At 29.0% G+C, this 22,837-nt stretch overlaps 1 protein-coding gene across 4 annotated transcripts in view; it reads left to right on the top strand.

Moving 5' to 3' along the window:
• LOC148226315 (uncharacterized) overlaps positions 1-22,837 on the top strand; it is a 147,935-nt gene that overhangs the window by 102,100 nt on the left and 22,998 nt on the right. For 3 of the 4 annotated variants that reach the window (XM_088203298.1, XM_088203297.1, XM_088203299.1), the window contains one exon: positions 16,813-16,979. The exons of the other annotated variant lie outside the window; for it this stretch is intronic. In XM_088203298.1, coding sequence (XP_088059424.1) covers positions 16,813-16,979 — 167 coding nt within the window. The remainder of the gene's footprint in view (positions 1-16,812; positions 16,980-22,837) is intronic. 4 annotated transcript variants of the gene reach the window in all.

Raw genomic sequence — 22,837 nt, 5'->3', positions numbered from 1 at the left:
CAACATGGTTTAAAATAGGCATTCAATGCATATCCACAATTAAAATCGTATGTACATATTATGATTGAATATATAATATATTGTGTATCTAAGTGACTCTTACCTTTAGAAAACAACAATAATTATATTTAAAAAAAACACCTATATAGTTTATTTTTTGTCTATAAAATAAGTAAAATACGTAGTTTTTTATTAATTTATCAACTTTTCAGTGATTTTTTTTATTTTTAGTTATGTATGTATATGTAAATATTGATTCCTAGTATTGAGGAATTTAAAAAATATTCCGGTAGTAATTCTTGTGGATATATTTGATGTATCTAAAGGACCTTAAGTTTTAGTTCTTTAACACGGTTTTAAAGTTTTATGTTTCTCTGGGCTTAATTTGCTTTCTGATTTAATTTTGAAAGATTGTAAATGTTATTTCTTCTTTAAAGCTTATTTTTGATCCGATTCTCAAGACGTTAGCATTTCCTAATCTTTAGAAATGCGCAAAATTTACCCCTATTCATAAAAGGTGTGACAATTTTTGCATCAAGAACTAAAGACCAGTTGCAGTGTTGTTAGCTCTTGCTAAATTTTTCGAAATAATCATCCATAGTTACGCCTCAATAACTTTGAAAAGTGCTTCATTTAGTATAAGCTACGCCGAGAATGCAATGAATTGTATCTCAATAATTCTAGCAAAAGGGCACGAGGATACAAATTTGGGTATAACCCGTACTCTTTCTTGTAGAGATATCACAAAAAAATAAATTCTCTCCAACAACAAGGAGTCGCTTTACTTGGATTCCAGACAAGGGAGCCAAATTCGACGCTACGAACCAGCGTATCATACTTTAAGGTTTGAGAGCCCTAGTGAGCGTGACTTGAAATGTTTTTTCCGAGCGGTTGTGGAGAAGATGGCGCAGAGATGATGTCCGTAGAAGGTCCTCAGAGGTCTTATAGATGGCGTGGCAGCAAGTGTACAGCTGAAGTTGATCTCTCTCTACTACGGTGATTGTATGGTCAAGTCCTTGTGTGCGCCCATGACAGTATGTTATCGGCGGGCGGACCTCTTCGAGAGACCGCTTGTGACTACCCTCTTCTCGTAGGCTTAAGTAATACAAAGCTTACTGACCAATCATAATTATACAACAACCATTTCTTAGAACAGCGAAATATATATACGCCTTTAGAAAGCGACATTTGCTTGATGGGCATTGTCTAAGGTCGTATACTGCAACGGGAATCTTGTGGGTCCGGTGATTTATTATATCCGTGACCGTTTCGCATAAAATAATTATTTTTTAAATGACAGAAAATATTTAAAGTAAGAACACTTGCGTGTTATTTATGTGATTTTTTCTGGTTGTAACGAGGGCTTTTGTGTGGTCCATCTTTTACGCTATTTTCTTGCTTCCTTGTTGATGGATGATCATTTTGTTCACACTAGAAGAAGACCCCATAATACAAAACTTGAATCTGCAATAAATATCATGGAGTATTATTAAAAAAATTGTTGGACCTCGGTAGCTCAAATAATATAAATCGATTACTCCTAAGTTATTTGATGAATCGTAAATACTTTTTAACATATGGAGTCCATTTGTCGAAGGAATATTTTTACTCTTCATGATTTTATTAAGAGTACAACCTCTACTTTTATTTTTATTCATTAATGACATAAATAAAGCAGTTGAATTTAAAATTATTTAGATTGCGCAACGGTCGTTATTTTAACAGCGCTATAATCCAGGTATCACAATCTGCCGGCTTGTCGACACTTATCAGACCAATACAGCATTAATTTGTATCTGTAAAGACACCTGCTCACCATTGCTTATGATAGATTTAAAAATACATTTACCTATGTCGTCCAAATCTTTGCTCGTTACTTACGTGAGCATAACAATTACACTTGCTCAGTATGTCGCAAATACTGATTACAATTAAAGTCTTTTGTTGATTAAAATATGGTTTAATTTTACCAATACTTTAAAAACACTCAATAAAATAAATGATTTAATAACATTTATTGCCGAAAAAATCTAAAAATTAATTACTTTAAAAATTCTTTAAATTACTTTCGTATCAAGGCAAAATACTAAACTTCATCGGATATATTTATTTTAATTATAGGCCCAATTTTTAAATGTCGCATATTTTTCCATTATACAATACATATTCGCGACGATAAATCAATTCGCAACATTGTATATATACACGGATAAGCGAAATAGTAATATAATATATAATAAAGCACACGCAACATTATTAATACGATATTTTATTTTCATAAACTTGATGCATTTTTTAAAATTTATGTGATAAAAACATGCGCAAAATATAAACAATTCATATAGTAATAAATCACGGTATTCATTTATGCGTTTTCACAGGATTACTCTCTCTTAATCGAATCACATACTTGCTGCGTATTAATAATGAAATTTTCGTATGCTCAACGAGAGCAATATGGATAATTGTATTTTCAGAGCTTATACGATAAAAATCATATCATTATTAAAACAAAAAAATAAAGTTCGTTTGTGAATGCTTATTCGTTCTGTGATATTTTCGTTAAAGCTTATTAAATCCGTTCATGCGGATATCGAACTGAAAAGTTTTAATGGAATTTTATTACACTTCATCAAGTAATAAAGGAAATATTTCCCATTGATTTGAAACTAAACAAAAAACTAGCTTTTTATAGCAAATGTATGTTCTATAGGCGACTAATGTTCCTTTTTATTTGATAGATAAGGTGTTCAATCCTTTTAGAGAATTAAGATGGATGAGCCTTATCGCATTCGGTATACTATTCCAGTTAGATTTTTCGAACATGGCTTTTCGTTTCAATATTTTACCAAGATGTTTTCAACATAATAAATGTCGGATTTTGACTTATATTATTTATTAAATATATTTTTTATAAAATCTTATACATAACCATAATAAACAAGTGATTCGTTTGGATAAGTCACAGAAATTTCAGGTACTTAGCAGATTAAAATATAATAGCAATATCCAATATAATTTTCTCAACTACTTTGTAGTTGTGTCGGTTAACCTTAATTTTTTTAATATACCTAGAATACGCAATAAATGTAAGGGATAATCCATAAACTTATTATAAAAAAACATTTTAATATTAAGGTTTAGATTCATGTTTTTTGACACATTGACTGATTGCTACTACTGCATTCGCCATGCAACATCAAATAATGTATTATAATAAAATGTCGCAGTGAAAGCTTTAGTTTTAGAAATCCTTCTTTCTTAATGCTTAAAAATATGTAAATAATTTCTTATGAAAATATCAATTTATCAAGAATTGTATTTGAGGGTATTGAATCTCTGCGCACGTTGGATCTTAAGAAAAAACTATATTTTATTGAAATTAAAAACAATAACCAGAGATATTAAAGGTCAAACCTAAAATAAAATGCTCTAATAATTTCTTGACTTGAATCTTTATTTTCCGAATATCTTTCGTTCAATATTCACTGAACCGTTTTATCGTATTTTAGGCAGCGTGACGTGAACACTTATTTCGTTTACTGATTCAAAGGAGTAAATGCTTATGGATTGACTCGCAGTTATCAGACCTAAATCCAATAGAGTATTTGTAGTATATTTTAAAGGGAAAAGTTGGGTTGCGAAAAAAAATTGTAGATGTAATGGAGAAAAATCTGTTGATAGTATGCCAAATTCATTAGTTGATATAATGCCAAAAAGCGTAAATTGCAATTACTTTATAATATATATATATATATATATATATATATATATATATATATATATATATATATATATATATATATATATATATATATATTTATAAAAAAACTTCTTTGTCCGAATTATCGTGTGTTTAACTATTTCAGACAATACTGTGAAAGCTTATAAATAAATAATGTACGCTTAATTGCACTTTGTTCAAATGATCCTCTTGGTTAACCACGAAACGCCTCATTTGACCACTTATTCTGGACCCAACCGTTTGGTTACGAACAACCACATTCATGCACTATCGAGTATTTGGCTTCAATTTCGAATTAAATTGTCAAAAGGCTACACTTTTGGGGGCGGCGTTAATCAATCAAACCGGGGGTTGTTAATCAACAAGAGCGGGCTATAAATCATTTCGAATTGAGCAATGTTCCCGGGGCTGCCACAAATTCCCTCGGGAAGAATTATATCAAACGTCGGCAATATACGATGTTAACTGCTCGAGCCCGTCACTTTCTACTCAAACACAGGTGAGATGTTGCCTTGATGTCGATCAATTAACATCCTGTCAGAATCGAGTCAATTGTAAAAAAGTGTCTTGGTTTATAATGAATTAAACTTTAACTTGAAAAATGAACATCAAGTTTATATCGCATTACCATATTAAACGGATTTAATCTTCATGTAATATATAAATTCTAATAAATATTAATATCATTGAATATATTATTACAAGTAAAGTAATAAAAAAATGTAATTGTTTTCATAAAAAATATTATTGTGTGAATACACACATACACATATGTGTGTATGTGTGTATTCACACAATATTTTATTATCTCCGTATTAAAAAAGGTCGTTTGCATATTAATAAATAATCTCTTGCTCGGTTACGTGTATAACATTTTAAAATTTTAACATGAGCTAAATAAAATATGAAAAGTTCAACTATAATATAACATTATTAAATTAGAATATAAGTGTGAAGTATTAAAATAATTATGATTTTAAAACTGTTGGCCTAACATTTTTAATAAATTAATAATAAGTCACCTCATACAAAAATATTATATGATTTTTAAATTCTATTTTATTATTGATATATTTAAAAGTTAGGCGGAAGGACACAAAAAGTTTTCTAAATCGCTTTTCCTGTAATTTTTTTATGTATTTATCAAATAAAATGAGTATCGTTTAAATAAGGAATAATAATATCCTGTTTTATTGATTTAAATGCGTATTTTATATCCAGAAAGCATATCTTTACTTCTTGAATATAAAATAAAGATATTTTATTGCAATATATCATAATAAATACACAAAATTGTTTAGTATATGTGTTTAATAATAACAATTTTAAATACATTATTAAATTAATATTGATGCTCATAAACATTTAAATCTAAGATTGACGATATTTTTACCTATAGATTCCCAATTCGTTTCATAAATTGCTTGAATTTTTCTTATTATACTCAAAACTTAAAATATTGCTGTGTTGCTTGTTGACTTGGGTACATGATAAAATAGCTTGACAAATAATTTAATCACAAATGCGCATTCGGATCGAAGTATACATATATGTCACATAATTAAAAAGTGAAACGTGATATAGTGAACGTGTCGAAGATGGTACAGTGACAGAAGCTGAAGTGAACATCGATCGAGCTGGCACCCTCACGACGGACATGTGATTTGATGCGGGGCCTCGAAGAGCATGACGAGGGCTGAGGGTCCGTAGGGCCATGGCGGGCGCCGCGGGACCTCACCCCCACCCGCTGGCCCAGCTGCACCATCACCACACCCACCATCATGACCACGACTCTCCAAATCATCAACTGTACACGGTAATATGGAACCTAGTTCAATGTGATCGATGACATAGTATCATATCTCACATAAGGCTTTATCTCCTGTCTTCACACACATGTTTTTGAGACTTTCGTAGCATTTAACCATGGAAAATTGTCGTATATCAGCAATATATCTGGTTGTACCATTAATCTTTGCCTTGTTTTGTTTTACATTTCAAAAAATGTATAAATTTTTTTAACCACAATATTTTTACTATTCTTTCATTGTATCAATAATGATATTTAGCAACGGAATATTTTTTTGTTTCGATATTTTTAATCCTAAATCAACAATGGCAGTGGAGATAAAATTATTCTAGTAGAGCTATATTCTGGTTTATAAGTTTCAACTCGGTCATAATGTGACAATAGCAGTTAAAAATATATGTAATGCAATGAGCAGGGATTTAGTAAGCGTTAAACGTGGTTTGACACTTACATTGAATATCTCCGTAAGGGTTAAAGTTCTTAGAGGGTGTTAGTGAAAATATTGGGGTTGACATCATAGCAGGTCCGAGATTAACAATACGAAAGCTCAACGTATCGCCTAAATCATAATAGAGACATAATAGTACGAAGTTCTGTTTTATTTAAAAGACAAATAATCAATTAAAATAAATCATCTTAAATCACAAAAAAAATGTAGCTCGCTCTAATGCTTGTCGATAAATCTTTATTCTTTTACTACAATAAACTATAAATAATTATTTAACTTAAATTTCATTATTCGGTGAGCAAGTTAGTCTCTTTACTTTTTCATAATTTTAGACGTGTTCATTCCTTGTTATTTTTGCGAAAAGGCGTAAAAGTCTTGGAGCACATTTTACAATTTTTTTCATTAATAATTTACGATTTGCTGTTTTCTGAAAGCCTGGAAATATCTTCAATTTGTAACTTCTACAAATTGTTTTGCTCAATACTTAATTATATGATCCGAAGAAGCTTCGTAATTCGCCCTAAACATTTACTTTATTTGGTAAAAATATTTATTATTGCTCAATGTTACATTTTTATATATATTACTTCTTATATAAAAATAGTACTTTTGCCATAAATTAAACATGTGCGGTTTAATTTACGGTAAAAGTACTATTTATTATCGCATGAATTTGGAATTATGTGTAAAAGTGTATGTAGAAACGAGTTAGTAATGACTCGTACAAAAAATGGATTCAGGAATTGCACCCTGTTTAAATATAATTTTGGACCCTCCTAAGTATGTCGGAAACATATAACGCATGTTTGATAGATGAAACTATATTTCATTCTATTAATTTTCCTACGTTGATTTATATTGTATTCTTTAATACGGAACATTTAGTATATATCGATTAGTTAATGATGTTTGTTTTGACAGTATCCATTTATTATTTTCGTTGACGACTTGTCTATTTATATGTATTTTACTTAGCGTAATTGAAATAATAGTATTTTTCTATTATTTATTAAATAATTCGCAACATTAAAATAAAAAAATAATGAGGATTTTACAGTTTGCTGCACTAATGATTAACGCCTGGAGCAACTTGCTAACTGTTTCGCGATAACTATGTCCCAGGAATAAGCCAACTTGAATATATATTCATCAAACTTTTGCGTTATGAAAATTTTGCGCTAAAACGCTATTTTATTTTGCACTTTATACTTTAAAAATAACTTATTTAGAGGCATTGATATTATAAAATAAGCTGTATAAGTAATATTATAAAATCTTATATCGAGGCTAAATTTTGAAAGTGCCCTTGTTTATGTAAACATTGAGGTTTTTGTGCACATGACAGCTGTCACGTAAAATATTATTAATAATAACGGTGTAGCCTTTTTTTGGTTTTTATATACATACATATATTGGATTTATTATGTATATTATAATATGCATGTCTTAAATATATTAGTATATTTTGTGTTTATTTTAAAAAAAAAATATTTTGTTTTTATAAATTACAAATATTAAAAATATTGCAATCTTTTAGAGTTAAAATCAAATGCATTGTAGTTATTATTTCTTTTAGAGAATATTTTGAGAAAAATGCTAAATTGAGAATTCTCATTTTTCGAGAAATTTGCTGATGCTAAAAAAATTATTTGTACGATTGTTTTAAAAACAATGAATAGCTTTTCTAGTCGACACTAAACCACATAAGTAATTCTATTTACTTTACTTAACTGAAATTATAGTTATTACATACACAAAATTGAAAAACACTAGCGAACGACTACAAACAGATAATAAATTTTATAAAACGTGTCCACACATAACGCGTGGATATTATGAAATACATTATTTTTATTGCGTTGTATAAAATAAATTCTCAATTGTGTTCTATATAAGTTTTTATAAGGTTTCCTTACGTTTAATTTTGTTTAATAATGCATATATAGAAAATACAGCAATATTAGATGCTGAAGTTAATTCATAGTTGTCATACTTAAATTAAAAAAGTCTTTCTATATTAGCCTATTAAATCTTTTTAATAAAAAATATAAAAAAGTAATTTACATAATTACGGATTATTAGTAGCCGTAAAAATTCTATAAAAAAATATATAGATATATACGCTAATAAAATATTTAGCGTTTTCCAGTTGCTTCGTAAATATTGTATATGTATAAGATTACTACATAAATACTTTTTATTATGTTTTTTAAATGTTTACTTATTAATTACTCATGTTTAATAGTATGTTTTAAAATGGACTTAAAATATAACCAATACTACAACGATTTATTTAAAATACGCCTCTAAAGCTATCCAGAATATTGTATAATCTAAGCGATTCGTGAAAAAAACTTTTGGGTGAGTTTCGTCAGGACAGGAAAATTGGAAAAGTGTGAAAGAATGTAAACACTAAAGTGATCATTTGTACGCGGCGCAATTTCCGGCGGGCAAACATCTCGAGGGGGATTTGTCAACGCGTTGACGGACCTGCCCTTATTGGATTTTTTCGAATCAATTGACATACAAAAATACATCATTTTTTTTTACTCTTCGACCATTTGATTGGTCGATATATTATTTTTTAACAAAATGTCGCGTTGTGACGGAGAGCCACAAATTGATTTACTTCATAGGCGGCAAAGATTATTTTCGTCCGGAAATGAAATTGCGTACTTTCTGAAGTCGCTATTAATTGAAATTTTGTGAGAGCCTAAGAAAAGTGTGATTTGTCGATCTATAAGCGATTCAATTATGTATCAACCAATTTATATATATAAAAAATATTTCGCACAACAGTATTTTTACCAAAATAAAAACCTTACCTAATACTTATTAAGCCACAAAATAATTATGTCACACAATGTATATATAAAAATAAATCCGGCGCAACATAAAACGAACAGAATATAAATTTAAACGCATATATTACGCAATCGTGTGTAATGAAAAAAAATTGTACTCTTTTCATTTATTTAAATTGTGATCACTGATTGCGTGGGTCAGTTCTATTCAATCATCCGTGTTTAATAATTAACTTGCGGTTCACCATCTCGATCGTTTCGCTAATTGCCGAAAAACCAAAAACAAACGGACCGAAGTGGTGGGTTGTCAATTAATTTTTGTGCATACTTCAAAAGGCAGGTATCAATTACTCGCAGGATTTGCGTGGAAAATTGCCGTGAAAATCCAGGAAAAGGAAAACATTCAAGTAGGGATTTTACCCGTAAACATGTTGCCCTCCGCTTGGCGTGAAAATATTTTCGTTAGATAAAAACGTCAGATTAAACTTCAAAAAAAAATCAAATGTATAATATGATCCAAAAATATATTTTTTATTTAATAAAAGTAAACGATTTTTTTCCTATTTTATCTTATTTCACACAAGGCGATGACAACTATTATTTGATTTGAGTTTTCTATACTGCGAACTGTCATAAGCAATCCCTGATCAGTCCATTTACAGATGATACCAAATCTTAATAGTTTTTTTTCGATCTAGCGAGTGATTGTTTTCTATTTAAAATCTCAAATTGCGTGACTAAACTGAATTTAAGTGTATAATAATTTAATAGATCTTCGCCCTGAAAGACGTGAGCTAAAGATCATTACGAACCGAATTGCATATTATAATAAATTAATTCGATTTTCTTAAAACATTTTCTTGGGTTTTTCACTAAAGTCAGCATTGCTTTAAAGCCATTTTTTTATTAACATATTATGATTTCGAATAATAAAGTCTAGGATCAAATTGCCCTAATTTAATGAATTGTTCTGCTGCGTATTCAAATAAATGACAATATTTTTCTTAGTTCAGATAGTTGTTAATAAATTTAATATACTGTGCTGACCTAGCGGCCCCGCATCATTATTTAGATAGATACATGAGCTCATTGTCTGGTCTGCATCTCCAGCCATCAGTTTGAACTTTTCATTCCGGAGTTCATAGCTGGACTAAAGTTGACGTAAAGTGGGAAGCGGCTGCTCCCTTAGCCATTTAATTCTAGGTTAATGTTCAGCGTATCTCGAGCTTATGCGACTTCGGATCAATTCTCTTGTATTTGAGAGTGAAATTAGTAATTTTCTAATGTATTTTTTTTGCATAAATATCGTACTTCGAACAGTCGGAGATTCTGTAACGCTGTAATCCCGGGTAGTACATTCTATTTTCGGACTTTTCAATACAATATTATTCATTTGTATTAGTGAAGGTACCGAATGACATTTGTTTATGCTTCATTTATTTATTTTTTATTACAAATCTGACAAAGACAATAAAGCCATATTCGAGGACGCTACGAACTAACGTACCGTACAGAACACGAATCGCCAATTAATTATGGAAGTGCCGCGCACATTTTAGTGATGTGCATACAAAATCTCCATCTCTGTTTAAACATCATTCCCAAGTCATCGACGAAAGTATTTCTGCATCTCACTAATTACTTAGTACTTGTTGATTGTTTTACTCTATTAAAATGTATTGGCATGCTAAAACGAAAGATTTACAATAATAAAAAAACATTTTGTTAAAAATGAGACATGCTGTATTATTTTGACATTGTTAGCTTAGAATGCCTATGTATTATAAATGTGACATATTTTCGTTATTATTATTAAAAACAACAAAATTATAGGTACTTAAAAGAAAGACGGCCTTATAAAATATACGAATATTAAATCGGATACATATCAAATAATATATTATATTTATGGATAAATATATTCACCAAAAAAACAAGCGATGAGCGCAACATTAACTAATAGACCCTACGCCCCTCGATGTTGTAAATCGAAAACGAAATTGATTCGGGAGATTACCTTTTTCACGAAACGATGAATATTTATTAGGACGGTTTTGAAAGAAAAAAGCCTACATACATTTCATGTTATTATGAAAACACCTATTATTGTATATACTAAAAGTGTATTTGTACTCTTAATATTCTAATAAATATATTATAATATTACAGTATATTTCTATGTAAAAATAATGTAGATATAAATTATGATATTTTATAATGTACATTATGCGATTATATCAAAGCTTGTTTGAATATCGGCCACAAGCTTTAGCTTGTTAGTAAAAATCAATAGCGACGTTAACGTATTGCTTAATTATAGAATTTAGAATGAAATGGGCAGCCCATAGTTATAAAATATTACTGATTGTAATTTGTGATAAAGCTCTACTAAACACATTGAACATATGTACATGTGTATGTATATACAGCTGTACATATACATGATTTGATCAATTTTATTATGTTAATGGAATCGTTGGACTTATATACATATTCGTATCGCATTATAAATAATGGTAAATGCGTAACATTTAAAAGTTTAAGTGATTCAAATTTTCATACTTGAAAAATTTTCTCATCAAAGTTTGCCCAACGTTCGACGGTAAAAGGTGGAAAAGTACAATTGTGTATACATTGAAATTTTAATATGAAATGTGCTGCATATTGTATAAGCGTATTATGTTTGTGTAGTTCTGGGAAATTCTCATACTATAAATATTATAATAATCTAGTTTAATAACACCTGAATAAGTAATTTGAATTTTTATAACAACCAAAGTACAAAGTCGCGTATAAGTAATTTTAAGTGAAATTGGATTTGTTGAGAGATCTTGTCACTATCAAATTACGGTATAAACTTATATGCTGTTTAACAGATTTTAATTTAAATATATATATATGTATATAAGTTTAATCATAGTCCAATAATTTTCAGTTGCATTCTAGGACTCGAAAATAAATATCTTTAATATCGCAAAATACTTTGTGTCAACTTTATCCTGCCTGAACCAAATTATCAATACGTTTTGATACAAAATTAAGACATTTTTTTTTTAATTTCAACAAATATACATTTTTACTTTTTATCATATGTTACTAATGTTTCACGCTTTGATGATGAGTGCTTCTTCTGAAGAACCGCTTTCCAATTTCATATGTATGTTGCAATAATATTTTAAAAGTTGTATAAACAATCATTTAAAAAATTATCTTCATTTTGTCATATATGTACATATGTAGATTTTTATTGACATGCATTTTTAAATCGAATTCGCGTGCTCAAAATTCGATAGTACAATTTCTGCTGACTGCGTGTTAAAAACTGAGTCACGTTCGTGTTTTTATTAAATTATTGAACGTGCTCGTTCATTTGCCAAATTTTAATAGCATTCGTAAATTTATTACGCAAAGTTTAAACGACGTATTCAAGTCGCTTCGTCCCACAGGATAATAATTCGCATTGAATGACGTATATCGAATAATATAGGCCGAAGGGAGCGCTGCAAAGTTAATCTCTTTGATTCTGTGAGACGACAAAAGGCATGTTTAAAAATGTAAATATTTTCGTTTCGTCATCGTCGGTAATCCTCGAAAGACGCTCTTTGTTATGCGAAAATATGGCGAGTGGCAGATTTTCGGATTATTGTCGCTGAGTATGGCTCGGGAAAATTTCTCATTGTCTATAAGAGAGCGCTTAATCTATAAGTGAATAAGAAATGCCTAATTTATCAATGTTGTTGCGGCGAAAGCTTCGCATTTCGGTTAAAATTAATTGTAGTCGATCAAGAGTGAAATACCATAGTTGACATCAAAAGTATGTTGCTTCCGAGTACAATCGTTTTTGTGGAAGATGCTAAATATTAAGTGTAAATAAAGTTTATACAAATAGTATTTTTTTTAAATATAATATATTAGTTTAATATATATTTTATTTATATTAGCTTACTGCTATTAAATAAATAATTAAACCATTCGCTATTCCTTTACCAACTATTGTTATAATACTTCACAAATATATTGACAGGCTCTGGTAGACTAGCGACGTTGTCTGTACAAAATATAAAAGATGTTTGTCTATTTATTCTTAATATAAAATCATATCACCTTATTTTTTGGTAATTATTCTAAAAATGATATTATATAACCCAATAATATTTTAGCCGTACACATTTTTACATTATTAGTTATCCAAATTATTTCTATTTTTAGTTTTTAGTAAATACTTAACTTATCTTTTAATATTTCATACTACTAATCGCCATATTTTTTTATAATATTGTTATATCAGCTTCATTAGGCATTAGAAAATATTGTTGCATAAAAGTTTAAATGTTTTAGTGTTTCTTCTCGAGAATTACAGTAAAAAAATGCCATATCGAAAATTCTCATTTTTCATCTCATAATTCAGTAAATTTTTCAAAAATCTACTTTGTAAATCGTATCGTAACACACGTAAACAAAATAAATAAAATTGATTTTATTTAATAAAAATATAAATATAAATGGTACGATGATTTTCGAACCTCCGCTAATGTATTCTTTTGTTGTCGACCAATGAAAAACAAGCATTCAAATATTAAACAAGATGGCCGACATTGCCGTGACAACAGATTTAAATAATTGTTATTTATTAATAAAATTTTGCTACGCGACTGTTCGATTTGACTGAATATAAATATTCGAATTGCAAATTAACTAGGTATGTTATAACTATGAAAATGAAATATATACATAATGTGTGTAAGGATTATAATAATACATTGATTAAACTAGATAAACAATCATAAAACAATCCTCATAATGAAATCTTCAAATTTTGAATTCCCGTCAACGGGCTCTGAGGCCGAAAAGTGAGTTTTTTCTTTTACAATACATAAACATTATCATTGCTTCCGATTTAATGCACTTATACGTTCGATTTGACTGAACCAGGTACGTTTTAATCGTGAGCATGTAATATACACTTAGTACGTATGAAGATTGATCGAATGACAATGATTGTGATGCAGTTGGTTATTTAACTAAAGAAGTTTGGTTCGAGCAATATAAATTAAAACCATTATTGCAGAAAAAAAATCACCTAGATCGTTCCGTTCCGAGCGACGACTCGCAATATACATATGTGTAGTTTCTTGGATGTTATCTAATAGACGACATTTTAAAATTATTATAATTATGTGATTGCATACCTGGAATAATTGATAACCAAAATATTTAAGAGTGGGTTATTTTTAATTCTGATGAGGCAAAATATTTTGATTTTTAATCAATTTTTGTTCTGTGCTATTATTCCTCTTTCGGAATATCCAAATGTGTGTAATAGCCTACACCTAGTACCTTATAAATAATACTAATATTATGACAACAATCTCTGCAAGAAAACTGCAGTACATGCTCTTCATAAAATTAAACTTATCAGGAATTTTATTTGACAGCCGACATAAAAATCTATAGTTAATTTATACTATTGTGTATGTTTGCAGAATATTCTAATGTATTACAAAATATCTGATTTGTTCTACACTAAGAATATTATTTTTATATAAAATATCTATGAAAGAATTATCAGAATTTCAGACAAAAGTTCCATTGTATTCAGAGCTTTAAGCACAGACCCTCGATTATCGTTAAATTGCTAAAAAGTTTCGCATATTCTATTTTATATTAATTTAAGAAAAATATATTGTATATATTAAAATAATAACACAAATTACACAAATTTCTCTCTTAAATGGTTTACATGGTTAAATAATATCGTACCTGTCCAACAGTAAAATAATAGTTCTGGTTCAAGGGTTCAAACGGAAGAAGAGACTGATGTTATCGGCTTTAAACATGGAAACGTGAAAGTTGGCCAGCATTATAGATACGCGTAAAAAAGAGCTTTCTAATTTATGTTATAATTTAATATCCATTGTTAAAAATAGAAAATAAAAATCTCCCACGTTTAAGATTAGCTTGCTTCAAATAATGATAATACTATTTATAAAAATAAATGTGCTATATATACATAAGAAATAATCTCAACGTTCGATCTTACAAAGAAACCGGAAAACATAATTGATAGATTACCGTCCACTTAACTAATATTTCAGTTCAATTCTTAAGCGAAAAATTACAATGAAAATGTAATCCAAGTTAAGTCGATCAAATATTTGTCTTAAAATTAATTTAGTCGCAAAGGCTTTTGAGTAGTTTGAATGAAACTTTTCACGTGGTTTCCAATTTTAAACTCTTTAACGTCTAGTCCAATCGCGTTGTTTTTTTTTGTGTGAAGAAAATGGCAATTTGCCCGACTTTTATTGTCCGCAAAATACGGTTTCGTATGTTCTCCGCTCACTAAAGCACACGTACAAAATTCGTTAGAAAGAAGAAAAAACTCCATTGTCGTATACAAATCGACATCGTGAGTGTTCTTTGTGTTGGATTAAATTGGAAAATCGACTTGTAATCTTGGACTTCGAAAATCTTAAAATACGTATTAATTATTTACTTCAAAGGAAACGTGGGACGACCCAATTTTTGTTCCCCGATTTTTATTCTTTCAAGAAGAAACTTTCGTTTTATCCCAATTTGTCCATTACAAACTTATTAACATTTTTTTTTCTTTCATTTTATTTTCTATTAATCAAATATATTTGTATTGTTTTTTCTTATGTAATATAAAGCAATTGTATAACGTCAATAATATATTTTTTATTATTATATTAATAGTTAATTTTATTCTGAAAAGTCTCAAAGCAATTTTGTAGTCGGACATTATATAAATTTGATAAAAAGTGTGAATAAATTGTTAAATAAATTTATAACGAATTAAATAAAATATTATTATTGATATATTAATAATATTTAAATGTAATTATGATCGCCAGTTTAACAAGTATATTTTTAATATAATACATTATTGTTATTAGCATGTATTATTTAAGGTTAACATATATATAATATAATATTATTGATTGTATTATTTTATTGCAAAGCCGCAGGTACAATTTATTATTTTATTGTGAAATTATGTCATAAAAATGTAATAATGCCGTGTGGTTTTAATATATAGTATATGCTTTTAAAAAACGTTTTACCGAGATATATATCTATGTACAGGATTGTCGTAAATGTTGCTTTTTTTGTAGCATAAAATACACTATAAAAATATCTTAATGTTAATCGCTTGTCATTATCATCAGATTTTAAACAAATTAAAAAACATATTTAAAATCGGCGCAACAGCCGCAGTACACTAAATAATTTTATTAGATGTCACTAGAACTTTTAATGCTATATAAATTATGTATAAAATATATTTCCTTTCCTAGTAACGCCTTTTATCAATTATGCGTAGATTATTCATATATCAACTATGACATAATCGCTTCGATTACTGCCTGAAATGGAATATATAATAAAAAGGGCACGAAATGTATTATTTTATTTTTTGTAGCATCAACGTTTTATGATTGCTGTTATATTAAGTCATTGAAATAATAAATCTAAAGAAAGAAAGCATGTTAGGTTATATTAGTTTTTTCATTATTATATTATAGTGTACCCAATACCTTTCATGATTTTATTAATTCTCATTAAATATTTTCATAATATTTTTACTCTTTGCAGCAAAGTATGCTTTAATAATAAATTTCATTATTTATATATCAGTTTAAGTAAGCATATCTTTCGCACAATAATTCCATTGATGCATATTATTGAGTTATTAAACGTGAACAAAGCAGAAACGTTCAGTTCGCAGCCAGTTTGCGCAACTGTAAAGATACAAATCCTGCATTGCAAACTCCCCGTTCGGTGAAGTTTTGCATCGCAATCAGGAGATACTGTACATACAGTATATATAATATAAGTCTATAAGACTGCGGCAACTTAGTTATGAAAATTTAATAGTTTTCACGTCCAAGTTTGGAATAATTTACGCGCCAGAAGTCAACATCCCGATGTGACTTTGACATATTAACATAATTCTTGCTGAAGTTTTTTGTTTTTTGTCTTTCAGTTGATAATGGAGGTAAACGGTCAGGTGGCACTGTTCCGAGATCTGTTGATACACATCGGCCAATCCAGAGACTGTCCGGAGCTAAGGGAGCGAATCAGGAAGTTGAGAAGGTCGTGTGTCGAGTCTTGCCAGCACACCAGTCAATTGATATTGCCAAATTTGAAAAGGTATTATTAAGTAATATATATATCCATATACTATAGTAGAATCGTAATCCAATGGAAAGTACATAAAATTAGTACAAATAAGGTTGAAGTTTTCTATATTTATTACTAATGTAAAATAAAATCTCACCGTAATATATAATTATTATTGCATTATTTTTTAATGTATATAATATTATATATTTAAATTTATTATTTTAACATAAGTCCCAATTTTAATTATTAATCACACGAGAGATTAAAAAAAACTAGGAAAACTAATCAGGGAAAATCGATCAGAAATATAACATTATCAATTTTGATCTGCTAGAAAATGTAAAAAAAAATAAAAAATAGCAGGATTTATATGGGATATATAACCCAGGTAATCAATGTATTTTATTATTCATGGACATACATTACTGATCTATCGTGCTGGTGTGCTTAAAAATCCGCACTATGAATAATAATATGTAAAAATAATATTGCGGCTAAAATATTTGACGATCCAGTGAAATATTGTCGCCCTAAGAAGAATTTTTAAAATGATTTCGAAAATTACACGAGATAGAGTCATATATAAATATTTAATAAAAGCAGTAAGAAAGTTCTGTAACTCTAAAATTTAAAGAATCGTTAAAAAATATAATTGATAGTGAGGCCATTATTAATGGTAGATATATATATCTAATAAAATTGTGTGTCCAATGACTTGATACTAAGCTCGAACAATACTGTTAATTTTATATATACATAAATGACATTTTAAATATAGCATTATAAGTTATAAAAGTACTGATTCATGCATTATATATGATTGATTATTGGCTGAAAGAAAATAAATCAGCGTTTAATACAAGCATAATAAAATTAATGATATCGAAAAGTTAACCGGATATTGAAGAAGATGGATGGATGTATAATTTTAATTTGTCTATATAATTCAGTATAATACTTCGGGGTACGATAAATTTAATTGAAATATATAAATTAATTAAATTAACATTATATAATACACATTTATAGTGTAATTATTAGACCACACATTAAAGATTGTAAAATGTTGTTTTTTAATTCAAATGATATTAAATGAGGCTAGAATGCATTTCACTGTAAACATGTCTAATTAAAATGGTTCAGAATGAAAGAAAAGTGAAATAGAGTTTCATGAATGTAAAAATTGGCTATAGAAAATAGATTTAAAGCCGTTAAAGATATCTGCTCAATCTATTTTTTCATCTTGTACTTGGTATTGAGTATTTACCATTAAGAAATCTGAGCGCCTCAAGCTTGTATATGTATTTAAAAAGTTGTCACATTTTTATGAGATTAATTCCTAAATGTTGCTGAGTCAGTCTTGCTTCTTTTCCAAAGCGTTTTTAGTATCTGATTCTTAAAATGTTATCATTTCATGTACTTTGAAAATGCACATACATCATTAAAAGTGTAGCAAATTGTGCATCAAGTATTATGATCAGTCACTGTTGTCAGCTTCTTCTAATTTTTTTAAAATAATTATTTAAAGATACGTCTTCAATCATTTTTAACAACTATTGTTGGACCAACAGCATATTTTTTAATTCTGCTCGTTGAACTGTAACTATTCTCTTGTCTTTCGCCAAAACAGCAACTAAATATTTTTATGGATACATACAGATTACGTGAAGGCATTTGGCAAAGATTGTCATGAGTTATTAGTAAAAAATTGTCGAACCTCGGTTGCTCAGATTGTCTTACTCGATTATTCCTGATTATTTGAGTGATTGTAGATACAGCATGCTTCTGATGATTTAAAATTGTTTAAATCCATTCAATCTGTTGCATACTCTTTTCTCTTCATAGTGATTTAGTTCAGCGGTCACCAACCTTTCAGATCTCAAGGAACACTAAGCTCCAAATTTTGTATCCCACGGACCACTACCGTGATTTTTTCATAGATGTAACATTCTAAGCATTAAATGGTACTGTTTTTGCACTCAAGGCTTTTTGCAAAAAATGGATATACAAAACAAACCCTATATCATAAATATAGTATAAAATGAATTTATGAATCATTTAAAAAAAAAACATAATATATAATCACATAATATTCATTATGAAAAATGCAAACAAAAAACATTTTAAATTGTGTCAATTGTTTTTTTTTTTTATTTATAATTTATATTTGTACAACAAAAATAGTCACTAAAATTCAGTCGTCTGCAGAGCTGGTTGAACTCTGGATTCTGGACGTCAAGCTAAGAGGGAAGCGGCTGCTTTATTGATCTCGTCTGTCGATGATCGGCGGCTCGTTTTGGTTCGAGTTTGTACAAACCCTCGAATGTTCAAATTGTATGTGCTGTCAAAAGCAATATGTGTTGTTGGAACCAAGTCTCAAACCATAATTGCTAATTTTGCCGCTATATATCTGATTTTAAACACCTGACCAGAGTGTAATTTAATTAACTTGCTAACTAACTGGACGTTTATGACGTTGCGTTAAAGTTTAAACAGGTTTAACATTGTCGTTAAATATTTTGAACAAGCGTAGCATATGGCAACTTTGTGTACCTGTTTTTTGTATTGCATAGTGCTGTCATCAGTTATATAATAATAACACATGTAGAATATCTAGAATGACCATTATACTGCTTTAAGTTTATTCCGTGCATTGTCACGCACAGTCTGCACTGGCTGGCATAAAAATTAATTTACAGCGCTTTTAATGCGTAGGAGGATTGGACCTTACGGTCAGTGCTTCAATTTTATTAAATACTTTTAAAACTGCTCTGCTTTTAATTTACCGATGTACTTTGATAGACTTATATGTGGTCTCTGTAGACTCCACAATTTTATTATAAAAATTAACAGTTATTAAGTCATTTTACTTTGTCGCGTTTTACTTTGTTATCCGTCGATTGTTCACTTAAAATCGCAACATTCTAGAATCAAAATATATAATTTGGAATCCCCGAATTAGCAAAATTTTAATTTAAAAAATAAAAAACAGGTTCTTAAGTTACTTTTGTATAAGAATATCAGGTTATTATCCGTATCTTATCTATTTTTGGAGCGTAAGGATATGCTTCGCTTAGCTGTCTAAGAAAGTTGTATGTCGCTAAACATTACTTAAAACTACTTAAAGAGTGCTTTTGACAATCCAACTATTCTCGAGGAATGCCAGTTTTGAGTTTGGAACATCTTCGATAGTCACGATCGCATCCTCTTTTGATGCCCGTTAGAGCTAGGACGTACGCACTAGCCGACTTGCCTATGGCTATCGCCATCCAGCTCTTTTATACCCTGGCATGCGACATTGATCTATTTAATGTTAACTTCAAAGAGCTGGTTTAGTTTTTATCATATTATTTTAATATTTTATTACTTTTTCCTTATTTTCTTCATATATACTGTTTTTATATTGCATTGTTATGCCACGCAGATCTTAATTTATTTAAATAAATTAAACTATATATAGCAAGTTATATGATTAAATAATATAAAACTGTAAATCCATATCTGTAAAAAGAAAAACATGATTATATTACATACTACATATTTAACAACATAAATTGCTACTTATATATTAGAATAATTAACTTGAATTTGATGCCTTATTGCTTCACTTTAATTAATTGCAATTTAAACCCTATCAACGTTTCATTATTTTAAAACAATCACACCCTTTATAAAATAAATATATTTTAGATACAAATCTTAAATATTAGATGGTATTATTATAATTATTAATTAGTTTATAAATATTAAAAATTACAAATTAAAAGTAAAATTTGTTTACTCACTCGTTTTTTTATTAGTCATATAAAACAATATTGGCTCAATAATATTATATCTTAAAAATATACGTTTGCTTTATTATAATCTATATTAGGTTCGTAAAATATAATAATTTGGTAATATCTTTGTTTAAACAGCTCAACTTCAAGCTATAGACGCGAGATTCTTGGGTATATTAAGTAGTTAATTAATTTAATGCTTTATTTTATGAAAAATATTAAATACATATTTTTATATATTTTACATATACATATTTAATATACACAACTACGTATATTTTTAAAGATATTAAATCAGTTCAATAGATATATTAAGCAATTTTGAGTTTCTAAGAAGCAATTTATCCAGAGATCTTAATATATAATTCCAGCAATTCTATAAATAAAATTACGCTGAATAAATAAGTCGATAATTCCATGGTTGTTTCACGCGTTGAATTATATCCACAATGAAAGGGAAAGTCTAATTTATGCGTTTTAGTACGTCATTACTAAATTGTTTAATTACATTTAATGTTCCATAAACATTAATAGAAGGTTTCTGTTGAAGCACGGTGTGTATTTTTTTCGCTGAAATTTAAACCACTTAACCCAGTGAACTTTGCTTTTTTGCGGTGTTGATCTCTTCAGAAGCGTAATTCCATTTCCGGACTATTTAAATTTGCTAAACACTGCGAACGTGCAATATAATATTTTATTTGATTATTTTAACTGAGAAAGTATATAAAGCATTACCACGCCAGAAAATTCTGAAGTGGGACTTTTATTTACCGACATTAAAATATATATTATTTAGGTTGATCTGTTTAAAAAAGCTGAATTAAAATAATGTCTACATAGTTTATTGAATACTATATTTTAATATATCGCAATTTAAACAGGTATTAGAAAATTGTGTCAGGTTTCAAATTATAAAATAATTCAGTGAGTGCAACTACAAGCGGCTTAACATATTATATAGTATGTATATGTATATTTTTTTAATTGTGAGTATCAGGCGGGGACGGATGATGGGATTACATCTCCATTGGCATGAGTGCATTTCAGTAATTGTTATGTCAGTCATCGCCAGACAGTATATAAACGAGACTGTTGAAAATTTTTATTTGTATATTTTATACATTTTATCTTGAGATATAGTTTTTAATAATTATTATTTAATATTTTTATTACAGAAAAAAATATGTGTGGTATAAGTATATTAACAATGCGATTCTGCGTTTTCCGTATCTCATAGTATGACTTTTTGATATAAAAAGATCATTATAATTGTATAAAACTTATTAAGCTTAGCCACGTTGTGGGCGTTTCCGCGAGCGTTCCCACTGCGACGGCGCCGTCACGATTTTATTGCTTTTGACGTGAATTTTTGCCTTCTGAGAAGTGATAATTATTTTTGCGCTCTCCTATTGACCAAAATTTGGTTTGAAAATATTTTTATCAGCCCTTTTATTTTCCAGAGTTGGGCCTCTTAAGAACGGGAATTTGTCCTCTCCCCCCACCCCTCTCCCGACAGGCCTGACTTTGCTTTTTGTAGCAGATTTACTATTCTTACGGGGGGAAAACGCTCAGTGTTGCGCATACCACAGCTCCATTACTACTAAAAAGATATAGCATCAACCATGCAATGCAACACATCTATTTTTTTTTTTAATTTAATACACTCCTACTAAACTTAATTTTAAATAAATACTTTTTATTAAATGTTTGTAAACTTGCAAATGGATCACTCTGTATAATTTAATATCACATGAGAATGGATAGATACTTTATAAGCACTCTGTCTAAACCGACGATGTCGACGTTCGTCGGTTTTTCATCCGCTGGCATTCGACAAGGCAAACATTTTCCAAAGCCAATTTGATTTATGTTAGGCATCGTTTATTTATGATAATTTTCAGGTGTTTTGAGTTGCAAGATGAACAAGGGGGGTTGGAATATGCAAATCGATTTCGAAAGACCCCTTTGGTGTTCAAGGGTCGACGCAAGGACCCTTTTGTGATCGCGTCATAGTGAATGGAAGTGATCGCTTTTGGATAAAGCCGTTTACCTATCCCGTTTGGTAAATTTTTCAAAGTTGCAGAATGGAAACCTTATGCAGAGAGA

The sequence above is a fragment of the Plectrocnemia conspersa genome, unplaced genomic scaffold (assembly GCF_051122295.1).
Source record: "Plectrocnemia conspersa isolate PC_06_02 unplaced genomic scaffold, ASM5112229v1 ptg000014l, whole genome shotgun sequence".
NCBI lineage: Eukaryota > Metazoa > Arthropoda > Insecta > Trichoptera > Polycentropodidae > Plectrocnemia > Plectrocnemia conspersa.
This window is presented reverse-complemented; position numbering and strand designations above follow the sequence as displayed.